Genomic DNA, 12,253 nt, shown 5'->3' on the forward strand with positions numbered 1-12,253 from the left:
TCCCAGACCAGGGCACAAACCCGCGTCCCCTGCATCGGCAGGCGGACTCTCAACCACTGCGCCACCAGGGAAAACCCTGTTGGAAGATTTTTAATCACCATTTCAATTTCATTACTTGTGATTGGTCTGTTCATATTTTCTATTTCTTCCTGGTTCAGTCTTGGAAGGTTATACCTTTCTAAGAAATTTGTCCATTTTATCCAGGTTGTCCATTTTATTGGCATAGAGGTGCTTGCAGTAGTCTCTTAGGATGCTTTGTATTTCTGCGGTGTCTGTTGTAACTCCTCCTTTTTCATTTCTAATTTTATTGATTTGAGTCCTCTCCCTCTTTTTCTTGATGAGTCTGGCTAATGGTCTATCAATTTTGTTTATCTTCTCAAAGAATCAGCTTTTAATTTCATTGATCTGTGCTATTGTTTTCTTTGTTTCTATTTCATTTATTTCTGCTCTGATCTTATGATTTGTTTCCTTCTAGTAACTTTGGGTTTTGTTTGTCCTTCTTTCTCTAGTTCCTTTAGGTGTAAGGTTAGATTGTTTATTTCAGATGTTTGTTGTTTCTTGAGGTAGGACTGTATAGCTATAAACTTCCCGCTTAGAACTGCTTTTGCTGCATCCCATAGGTGTTGGATCGTCATGTTTTCATTGTCATTTGTCTCTAGGTATTTTCTGATTTCCTCTTTGATTTCTTCAGTGATCTCTTGGTTATTTAGTAACGTATTGTTTAGCCTCCATGTGTTTGTGTTTTTTATGTTTTATTCCCTGTGATTCATTTCTAATCTCATAGCGTTGTGGTCAGAAAAGATGCTTGATATGACTTCAATTTTCTTAAATTTACTGAGGCTTGATTTGTGACCCAAGATGTGACCTATCCTGGAGAATGTTCCATGTGCACTTGAGGAGAAAGTGTATTCTGCTGTTTTTGGATGGAATGTCCCATAAATATCAATTAAATCTATCTGGTCTATTGTGTCATTTAAAGCTTGTGTTTCCTTATTTATTTTCATTTTGGATGATCTGTCCATTGGTGTAAGTGAGGTGTTAAAGTCCCCCACTATTGTTGTGTTACTATCAATTTCCTCTTTTATAGCTGTTAGCAGTTGCCTTATATATTGAGGTGCTCCTGTGTTGGGTGCATATATATATTTATAATTGTTATACCTTCTTCCTGGATTGATCCCTTGATCATTATGTAGTTCCTTCCTTGTCTCTTGTAACATTCTTTATTTTAAAGTCTATCTTATCTGATATGAGTATAGCTACTCCAGCTTTCTTTTGATTTCCATTTGCATGGAATATCTTTTTCCATCCCCTCACTTTCAGTCTGTATGTGTCCCTAGGTCTGAAGTGGGTCTCCTGTAGACAGCATATAGATGGGTCTTGTTTTTGCATCCATTCAGCAAGCCTGTGTCTTTTGGTTGGAGCATTTAATCCATTCACATTTAAGGTAATTATCGATATGTATGTTCCTATGACCATTTTCTTAATTGTTTTGGGTTTGTTTTTGTAGGTCCTTTTCTTCTCTTGTGTTTCCCACTTAGAGAAGTTCCTTTAGCATTTGTTGTAGAGCTGGTTTGTTGGTGCTGAATTCTCTTAGCTTTTGCTTGTCTCTAAAGCTTTTGATTTCTCCATCGAATCTGAATGAGATCCTTGCCGGGTAGAGTAATCTTGGTTGTAGGTTCTTCCCTTTCATCACTTTAAGTATATCATGCCCCTCACTTCTGGCTTGTAGAGTTTCTGCTGAGAAATCAGCTGTTAACCTTATGGGAGTTCCTTTGTATGTTATTTGTCATTTTTCCCTTGCTGCTTTCAGGTAATTTTTCTTTGTCTTTAATTTTTGCCAGTTTGATTACTATGTGTCTTGGCGTGTTTCTCCTTGGGTTTATCCTGTATGGGACTCGCTGCGCTTCCTGGACTTGGGTGGCTATTTCCTTTCCCATGTTAGGGAAGTTTTCGATTATAATCTCTTCAAATATTTTCTCTGGTCCTTTCTCTCTCTCTTCTCCTTCTGGGACCCCTATAATGCGAATGTTGTTGCATGTAATGTTGTCCCAGAGGTCTCTCAGGCTGTCTTCATTTCTTTTCATTCTTTTTTCTTTGTTCTGCAGCAGTGAATTCCACCATCCTGTCTTCCAGGTCACTTATCCGTTCTTCTGCCTCAGTTATTCTGCTATGGATTCCTTCTAGTGTAGTTTTCATTTCAGTTATTGTATTGTTCGTCTCTGTTTGTTGGTTCTTTAATTCTTCTAGGTCTTTGTTAAACATCTCTTGCATCTCCTCGATCTTTGCCTGCATTCTTTTTCCGAGGTCCTGGATCATCTTCACTATCATTATTCTCAATTCTTTTTCTGGAATGTTGCCTATCTCCACTTCATTTAGTTGTTTTTCTGGGGTTTTATCTTGTTCCTGCATCTGGTACAAAGTCCTCTGCCTTTTCATCTTGTCTCTCTTTCTGTGAATGTGGTTTTTTCTCCACAGGCTGCAGGATTGTAGTTCTTGCTTCTGCTGTCTGCCCTCTGGTGAATGAGGCTATCTAAGAGGGTTTTGTAAGTTTCCTCATCTCTTTTTTTTTTTAATTGAAATATAGAGAAATTATTTGAGCCTAGCATCAAATGCAAACCAAAGATATTTAAAAAATAGAATTCACAGTTTTTCTGCCTGTACTTTCAGTGTTGATTAAAAACACACAGATTTGGGACTTCCCTGGTGGCGCAGTGGTTAAGAATCCGCCTGCCACTGCGGGGGACATGGATTCAAGCCCTGTTCCGGGAAGATCCCACATGCCACAGAGCAACTAAGCCCGTGCACCACAACTACTGAGCCTGCGCTCTAGAGCCCATGAGCCACAACTACTGAGCCCACGTGCCACAACTACTGAGCCTGCGCACACCACAACTACTGAAGCCCACGCTCTGCAACAAGGGAAGCCACCTCAATGAGAAGCCCGCGCACCGCAACGAAGAGTAGCCCCCGCTCTCTGCAAGTTGACAGAGCCCGCACACAACAAGGAAGTCCCAGCCCAGCCAAAAATAAAATAAATTAAAAAAAATAATAAAAGCACACAGATTCAAAAAATGAATAAAAATTTTAAAATAAAATAAAACCACACAGATTTAAATATTTATGTATCTTCCAGAGCCACTTGTAGAAGCCTCGGCCTCTGAGAGAACATCAGGGAATATCATCTCCAAAGAGACAAAGTCCCAGAGAGAAGCTCCTCCAGTGCTGGGGTCACCACACCTCCTAAATCCCTCTGGTTCTTTAGGCTGCTGGTCGTTTGTGAAATATTTACTGAATGCACCTGCCACGTGCAAGGCACAATTACGGAGTTGGGTTTTCTTAAATCTTCAGAACTACCTGGGACAGATGATCATCCCTGGTTACAGGGCTGGTCAGTGACAGAGGGGGATTTGAACCCAGGTCTGTGTGATTCCAACCTCCGTGCCCCTTCTGTCGCTCTGTGCGTCTTCCTGCTCTTGAGTTGTCTGAACGTGGCTGAGCCACCCGAGTGATGTCACCGTCATTGTCATTCCAACCAAGTGTCGGAGGCCTGGTTCCTGAGACAGGTACCAGGCCAGCATTTACTCGGAGTTCATGGTGAGTCTGGACTGTGTCAAGCCCTGTACAGGCACACACTTGCTTGATTCCAAGACAGCAGGACGAGGTAGCTATAGCCATCATCATCCCCATTTTGCAGATGCGGAAATTATGATCAGAGAGGTCAACACTTGCCCGAGGTGACATGCTGGCCAGTGGAGCTGGACTGTCTCCTGGGCAGTGCTGACAATGAGGGTAAAATGAGGCTTGTGGCCGAGAGTGCGTAGCCAGTCGTCCACACCGTGGCGCTACGTGCACGTGCACTTGGCTCGGTGTCCTGAGCTCTGACTGGCAAACGCTCGCGGAGCAGCCCCTGGGTACCAGGCCCTGGTCCCGCCTTCTGGAGGGGCTGCGTCATGAGCAGATGGAGGCATCTGAGTGATAATCACTTGCTGGTCACGTTGCAAATGAAAGTTGTGTAAGTGCCGTCAAGGAGACCTCCAGGGTGCCGAGAGGGTAGAGCAGGGTGACTCAGCTGGTCTGGGAAGACATCAGGCCAGGAACACCACCTATTTCTTTCTTCAAAAAATTTTTTTATTTCATATTTATTATTTATTAAATATTTATTATTTAAAATGTTTATTTATTTGGCTGTGCTGGGTCTTAGTTGCGGCACACAGGATCTTCGTTGCCGTGTGTGGGATCTTTTAGTTGCAGTATGTGTGCTCTTAGTTGCAGCACGCGGGATCTAGTTCCCTGACCAGGGATTGAACCCGGGCCCCCTGCATTGGGAGCGTGGAGTCTTAACCACTGGACCGCCAGGGAAGTCCCCCATCATCTATTTCTAAAGCAGGTCTTCTCACCCTCAGCTGTATGGACGTTTCTTTTCCAGGTCATTCCTTGTAGGATGCTTGGCAGCACATGTGACCTCTACCCACTAGATGCCAGTAGCACCCCTGACCCCCATCATGACAACCAAACATGTCTCCAGACCCTGGCAAAGTCCCCCAGGAGGCAAAACTGCCCTTGGTCGAGAACCCTGGATTTAAAGTTTGGTTTGGCAGTCGGGAAAGTGTGCCATCTTCTGCAGGGGCACTGGAGCAGTCCACTCCTGGGGGACACAGGACTCCTCCAGTAGGCAGTGGATTTTTTAGCTAGTATGCTGCTGCCCCACCCAAGGCCAGGAGAGCATGGAGGGTGGATGTGAGGTGGGGTCTGCTGCAGCCATATTGGAGACAGTTGGGTACTGCCCTGTAACTGGAGTCTATCCAGATGTTTCCAGCATGGTGTGTGTGTGAGAGAGACAGACAGACAGACAGAAAGAGACAGAGAGACAGAGAGCAGAAGGTAGAGGAGGGGGCTAGATTTATACCTTCAGGGTCACTTGAGATGCTGCATAAAAAGTGAGTTGGGTGTGGTCATGCCAGACAGAAATGGTCAGCTGGAGAACACCAGGCAGGCAGGTCCTGTAACCCCAGGACTGTGTCCATCTGCAGTGTGAGCAAGGATTGAGCACTTGATTAGGTACGACTGAACCAGGTCTTGAGAGCAGAAAAAACATCCTGTCTTGGCTGTGCTGTGCATTTCTCTGGGAAGTGAATCTTGCACAGTGAACAAAGTAAGCTTGACTTAAGAAGAGAGAGTCTGTCGAGTGATCTGTGCAATAATCATTGGTTGCTTCCTGGTCCCTGGCAGGTGAGAAGCACCCCCCGGAAGTGGGTGTGGTTAGCAGTGCATTTCTAAGCAAACAAGGCGTTTGGGAGATGGGGGCGGGGGGTGGGGGATGGCAAGAAGTAACAGAGGAATTTACCGTCTCTGTTCCAGCTGAAGGAAGAGGTTAGCCAATGCCTCTCCTCTTCCTCCTTCCCAGTGCCAGACCACCTGGTGGAAAAGGAAAAGATGGTTATCGTGTTCTAGGGGTCAGAATACTAGGAATAATTTTGCAAAAATACTCAGCGTTTTCCTAATTATGAGGTCTCCTCTGTGTAACTGTGTCCTCCCACACCCTTCAGGTGTTTCAGGTGGCTTCTTCCCAGACCTGCTAGACACCCATACCTTGGCCGGGTTCCCCCCTCTTCTTAGGTTATTGCAGACAACTCCTAGAACAGGCTGTGATATCACCAGTCACCATCAGGGGGCACTCTCTGTAGTATGGGGCAAACTTAACTGAGAATCCCAGACGTTCAAGGTCCAGGGTTCTCAGCCTGTGAATTGTTGCCTTGTTCCGTCAGCTTTGTGAGTTCCGGTGCTTGCATCTGTAATAGCCAACAACTGGAAACAATCCAGCAGCAGTAGAACAGATAAATAAATTGTGCTATAGTTATTTGGCGGTATATTACGCAGCCATGAAAATTAGCGAACCATCACTACACACATCATGCATGAATCTCACTAATAACCTTGTGTCAAAAGCATATATATTGCATGTTACCATTTACACAGAGTTCAAACCCCAGCAAGACAAATCTCCTGGGGGCTGGTAATGTCTGTTTCTTGATTTGGAGGCTGGTTATATGGGTCAATTTGTGAAAATTCGAGCTGTACAGTTAAGATCTGCACACTTTCTCTTTGTATGTTATACTTTAAAAAGACATATCAGTACAAAACCTGTGTGCCTAATAGCAATCCTGCTTTGTTTCACAGATTGATGGACAAAATGAGTTGAAAGCCATCGAGAAAGAGAAGACGGTGGTCGCTCTGCCCGCCAAGGAAGCAAGCAAATGCCACAGAGAGGATCTGGCCAAAGCATTTTATGTAAGAATTGAATTTGTATCTGATGCCAGGTGCGGTAGGGTTTTTAGATTAAGAAGAAAGCAATACAGAGTCCTGAAAGTGGCTTTAGAATCCTGTGCTATAGTACATTTTTATCATCACTGCTAGAAAATACTATCGCTGTCGAACCATTCTGATTTCCACCAGGAATGGCATCCCCGTTAATGGCAGTGGCGCTGATCGTCAAGGCCCTTTCTAGCAGCCAGGATCCTCCCAGTTCTCTGTGTACCTGTTGGTGGAAGACAGAGGATGTCTCAGGGGACCCACACGGTTCCACAGCAGCACAGCCAGAGTTGAGTCCAGGTGTTCTGACATCAAAGCTCAAACTCTTCACCATGTGCTGTGCACACCCTTCATCTTTTCTAATCCATGGTGTTTCCAGTGACCGAAAACAAATCTCACCAGTTTCTCCAGCGAATTTGAATTCCTGGCCAGTACAAGACAAAACCCAAACCAAAAAACCACTTCCGTTCCATGAGGCTGCCCTCTGAGGCTGAAGGACTTTGCTTGCTTTATGTTTTTAATTATCTTTACTTAGATAACTGAGCACACATGGTGTGTGTGTGTGTGTGTGTGTGTGTGTGTGTGTGTGTGTGTGTGTGTTGTGTGTCCTCACCACATTTTGCTTATCCATTCGTGCATTTGTGGACACTGGGTTGCTTCCACCTCTGGCTCTTGTATGTTATGCTGCTATGAACATGGGTGGGCAAATATCTCTCTGAGATGGGCTTCCAGTTCTCTGGGTATACACACCCAGAAATGGAATTGCTGGATTATATGATGGTTCTATTTTTAATTTTTTTTTTTTTTTTTTTTTTTTTGCGGTACACGGGCCTCTCACTGCTGTGGCCTCTCCCGTTGCGGAGCACAGGCTCCGGACGCGCAGGCCCAGCGGCCATGGCTCGTGGGCCCAGCCGCTCCGCGGCATGTGGGATCTTCCCGGACCGGGGCATGAACCCGTGTCCCCTGCATCGGCAGGCGGACTCTCAACCACTGCGCCACCAGGGAAGCCCTATTTTTAATTTTTTGAGGTACTTCCACAACGTTTCCTACGGCAGCTGCACCATTTTACATTCCCAGGCTCGCCCATTTTTCTAAAGATGAAACGTAAGTGTTCCTGCCTCTCCAGGTGTCCATACTACAGTTGCACTCCTTGAAATGTAGGCCCAAGGCTGTCTTTTCTGCAGTATCTGGAGGGCAGAGTGCGGCCTAACTGACAAAGAATTGGACTCTGGGTTTCCTCCTCTCTCTGCCCCTCTTTGCTCGGTGTCTTTGGACTGGTGCCCCCTCCTCTGTGGACAGCCCATTTTCCTTGATCATCATGGAAGCAGCTGCCTTCCAGAGTGGGAATCCTGTGACTTGGGCTCCTTCATCCTTACCGGCCCATCCTTCTCCCTCCAGGTGGATTTACAGAACGGGCTGTCAGAGTTCTCGGTGACACAGCGCAGGCTGGTCCATGGCTGGAATGAGTTTGTCGCTGGTAACACAGAACCCGTGTGGAAGAAATATCTCGATCAGGTAGGACTGTAGGTGTCGTTCCGTGAATGAACTCGTGTAAGCCTTGGGGGGTAGGGGTGGGGGACGGACATTCATTGTTTAAGTATGGATTGAGGGTGTCCGTGGACAAGTCCCAGGGTGTGGAGCAATTGTACTACAAAGTTAAACAAGGCTCTCCCCATTCAGGCTGCTCTTAGCCGGCAGGAGGGATCACTAACTACCCCAGCAGCCATGGCCATGAATAGTAGTCGTTCCATTCGTGGAGGGTTTACCATGTACCAGGCACATGCTGACTGAGTGAGTAAGCAAGCATCAACTTACTTCATCTTCTTCCTAATCCCCACTTCGAGATGAGAAGGGTGAAGTACAGAGAAGTTGAAATAGTTCCCAAGGCTGTGTAGGGTTGCCAGATTTAGCCAATAAAGTTACAGGATGCCCTGTTAACATTTGAATTTCACATACATGAAAAAACTGTTCTTTTTTTTATCTATGTCCCAAATGTTGCATGGGACCTACTTATACTTAAAAAAAAAAAGTTCCTTGTTTATCTGAAATTCACATTTAACTGGGTGACCTGTAGTTTATCTGGCAGCCAGGGCCCAGAGCCACGCAGCAGTTAGTGGCACTGCTGAGAAGTGAAGCCAGGCATCTGGTTCCAGAGCCCCGGCCCGCTTAGCCTCTGCCATTGGTGCTGAATGCGGGGTGCATGAGTCAAATGCCTGGAAGCCATTGGGAAGGGGGGGAAAAAATGGAAATAGACACGGCTGCAAATTCCCGTCTAGAAATCAACCCCCGCCCCCAGTACCAGCTCTGAAAGCTCCAGTTAACAGGCAGAACTTCCCATGAAGCCATGGGAACGTGAAGCCATGCAGATTGCCTCAGTGTCCCCTCTGGCCTTTTGCACCCTCTCCCAGCCCTGACACCTCCCTCTTAGCCTAACTCAGGGCTGCCCGGCTTCAGCTGCCTTCCCCTGGCTCACATTTAGGGCTTTCTCGATTGGTCAGTTCAGGGACCAATCACAGCCCTCCTTGCAGCATCCTCACCTTCCTTTCTCCTCCAGTCCCCGCCCCGCTCATTGGTCGGTTCTCAGTGCCCTAGCGATGTCATTCATTGACGCATTTTGGCCCCAAAATAGGCTTCTAGGTATGCAGGTGGTTCTGGGCAGCCCAGAAACTTCCTGGAATCCCAGTGTTGGGAAGAGGCAGCAGAGGCTCCTGGAAGGTGAAGTTCAGGGAAGGGGGCAGACATGCAGGCTGTGAGGGACATTCTCCCTTCTGGAGTGGGGCCTTGGTCAGTTCTGCCCTGGCTGCCCCTTCCACTAGGACCGGCTCACCTGGCCTCTACCTCACGCCAAGGGCTGTCCTCCAGCCAGGACCTTTCCGGGAATGCAATCTCTTCAGTTTCTAAGAGCAGGAAACGTGCTTATTCTTCTTAACCTCATCAGTTCAGGAATCCATCTCAGGGAATCCTCGCGGGATTGGAAGGAAGCTCCCAATGGCCATGGTTACCCGCCCTTGATGGGCGCAGGAAGTCCATGTGCTCTCACTTATTGATTCTTTTTGTTCATTGAGCATCTGCTACGTGCCAGACGCTGTGATTCCCGTCTGCCCCCTGCAGTGACAGGGAGCTCAACCACTCCACGAGGCAGCCCTGCTTCTCTGTCTCAGGAGACTCACCATTAGGAATTCTACCTTAGCGTGACCCAAGATCCCTGTCCTGGAGTCATGAAGCAAAGGTAGATGAGAGTCAGCCGGGTTCAGATCCCACTTCAGCCTTGTGACTGTTAATCCTCCTTGAGCCTCAGTTGTCCCCATCTAGAAAATAGGCCTAATAAGTACCTCCTGTTCTGAGTTTTACAAAAGAAGAGGGTTAGCCCGTATTAAGTGCCCAGTAAAGCTTGCCCCACGTCCCAGTGTCTGCCAGTTAGCCCTCGTTTGATTTGAGCGTAGCTGTTAAGAGCACAGGTTTTGGAGTTGCCTGATCTAATTCAATCCTTGGCAATTCAGTTTCTTTCAGAGCCTCAGGTTGGTCATTTATCAAGCAGGACTACTTACTAGTACCTGTGTCATGGGGTTGGGAGGAGCCTACGAAATGATGCAGGTAAAGCACTGAGCACAGGGCGTGGCCTGGAGGAGGTGCTCAGGAAATGCTGGTTGTTGCGGTTGTTACTGTTCATTGTAATGAACGTCTCCCGTGTACCACCATTTCACCGCACAGTAAGGTTTCAACAGACCGCTTTCTGCCTGTCCCCCTTTACTTGTGGGCTTAGAAGGGGCCCCAAGAGCCAGAAGAGTCTGGTTTTCTGTGGCCACGGCAGCCCTAGTGGCACGTGGTGGGATCTTCCCATTGGATCTGACACTTGTGTGCCGTGTCTCACGGTGACTCACCTGTCTTGCGTGGGAGAGGGCAGGTGCTTGGGATGGTCTCCTGGAGGGGAAGGAGGGAGGGAGGCTGATGGTATCAGTGTCAGTCTGGAGGGTTGCTCAGGTCCAGCTTCAGGGGGAGGGGGTGAGGTTATGGGCTTGGAATTAGAGTTCAGGGTGAGGCCAGCACCTGGTCCCAGCTCTCAGAGCATCCTGGCCGGGACTGTGGAGCCATGAGCTAGCCCTAAGCCCATGGCTGGAGGGGTCCCTTGTGCAGAAACAGGCACCCTGCTCTCTGAGTCTTCACTGGGTACAGCCTGCAGGGAGGGAGGGAGCTGCCAGCCAGGGCCGGGAGAGGTGAGGGCAGGGATCCAGGCGGCGGCGCAGCAGTGACCTGGCCAGGAGGACGCGCCGCTGGGGCAGTGCAGACCCACTGCTGATCCGCACCGTGCTGGGTGACCGGGGTCAGGAGCTCCAACCCCACCAAGCCTCCTATTCCCCCACCTAACGATGGGCGTTGGCTGTTCGTTCATTCATTCTAGATAAATGCCTTTTGTGCTCCTGGCCAGGTCGAGGCACTGTGCATAGAGCAGTGGCCTAAACCAAGTTTCTGGTTTCAGGAAAACAGACACTCGGTGAGTGATACAGCACCCAGTGGGCGTGGCCTGAGGAGATGAGTCAAGACATGAGTGAGGACGTGCCAGTGGGGAGCGAGGTGGTTAGCAGAGGCATCTGACTGGTGTCTGGAGGGGGCGATGTCTGAGCAGAGACCCAGTGAAGTGAGGAGAGGAGCCGTGGTAGGGTCTGGATGAAGGATGCTGCAGGAGGGGGATGTGCAAAGGCCCTGAGGAGAGGCCTGGTTCATGTGGGGTAACCCGGCCTCAGAAGGTGGCCTGGAGAATGCAGGTGCATGACGGGTGTTCAGGGCGTGTTTGTGCCCCCTCCCCCCTCACTTCTGTCCAACCGGGTGGGAAGTCTGTGATGGGCTCGGGTTTGAAATAAAATCTTATTCTTAACTCCACTGAACTCAGGGGTTCTCCTTCCCTGTGCAAGGTTGAATAGCATCCCCTCAAAATTCACATCTACCTGGAACCTCAGAATATGGTCTTATTTGGAAATAAGGTCTCTGCAGATGTGGTTAGTGAGGATGAGGTCATACTGGGTTAGGGTGGGCCCCTATCCAGTGACTGGTGTCCTTAGAAGAGACTCAGACACACACAGAGGGGAGAAGGTCCTGTGACAGCAGAGGTAGAGCGATGTGTCTACAAGCCAAGGAGTGCCGGCGATACCAGGAACTGGAATAGTCAGGAAAGGTTCCTCCCCTAGGAGACCCTGGGGCCTCCAGAGAGAGCACGGCCCTGCCGACACCTTGATTCTGGACTTCTGGCCTCCAGAACTGTGAGAGAATAAGTGTCTTGTTTTAAGCCCCCAGGTTGTCATTTATCACCACATCCCCAGGACACCAATATACTGTTAGCTGGCTTGCCCTTGTATCTGGCCCTTCATCCTCCCTGGACTTCCAAGGAAAGGGTGTGTCCCTCTCTGGGGTGGTGCTGTTTGGCCGTGGCTGTGAGCTCTGCTGGGCAGCTGTGAGTCTAGCCCAAGGACTCTCGGCAGCCCCTTCCCTCTGCAAACTGCCCCCAATCCCCTTACCCCCATCTCCGGTGCTTCCAGGTGCTCTCAGGACCAAAACTGGAACTTCTCTGACCAAAACCTTTTATTAGGGAAAATTTCAAAAATATACATTAGGAGGGAGAATAAGATAATAAACCCCATGTATCCACCATCTAGCTTTACTAATTGTCAACCTGTTTTGCCCCATTTTTTATCCCCCTTTTTTCTCCGCAGCATTTTAAAGCAAATTCTAGATACTGAATCATTTTACCATCTGTACTTTGGTGTGTATCTCTGCCCTGGAAGACATTGTTCTTTCTCTGTCTCTCTCTTATTTATTTATTTATTTATTCATTCATTCATTCATTTATTTATTTATTTTTGGCTGCCCTGTGCGGCACGCAGGACCCTAGTTCCCCGACCAGGGATCGAACCCATGCCCCCTGCAGTGGAAGCTCAGAGTCCCAACCACT

The 12,253-nt window shown here is 48.1% G+C and overlaps 1 protein-coding gene across 4 annotated transcripts in view; it reads left to right on the forward strand.

Moving 5' to 3' along the window:
* ATP2C2 (ATPase secretory pathway Ca2+ transporting 2) overlaps positions 1 to 12,253 on the forward strand; it is an 89,536-nt gene that overhangs the window by 23,549 nt on the left and 53,734 nt on the right. For all 4 annotated transcript variants that reach the window (XM_089903366.1, XM_022583027.2, XM_089903365.1 and 1 more), the window contains exons 2-3: positions 6,178 to 6,288; positions 7,708 to 7,824. In XM_089903366.1, coding sequence (XP_089759492.1) covers positions 6,178 to 6,288; positions 7,708 to 7,824 — 228 coding nt within the window. The remainder of the gene's footprint in view (positions 1 to 6,177; positions 6,289 to 7,707; positions 7,825 to 12,253) is intronic.

This window comes from Delphinapterus leucas, chromosome 20 (genome assembly GCF_059928025.1).
Source record: "Delphinapterus leucas isolate spDelLeu-1000000601 "Yukka" chromosome 20, BTC_Dleu_Yukka2, whole genome shotgun sequence".
Classification (NCBI taxonomy): Eukaryota; Metazoa; Chordata; class Mammalia; order Artiodactyla; family Monodontidae; genus Delphinapterus; species Delphinapterus leucas.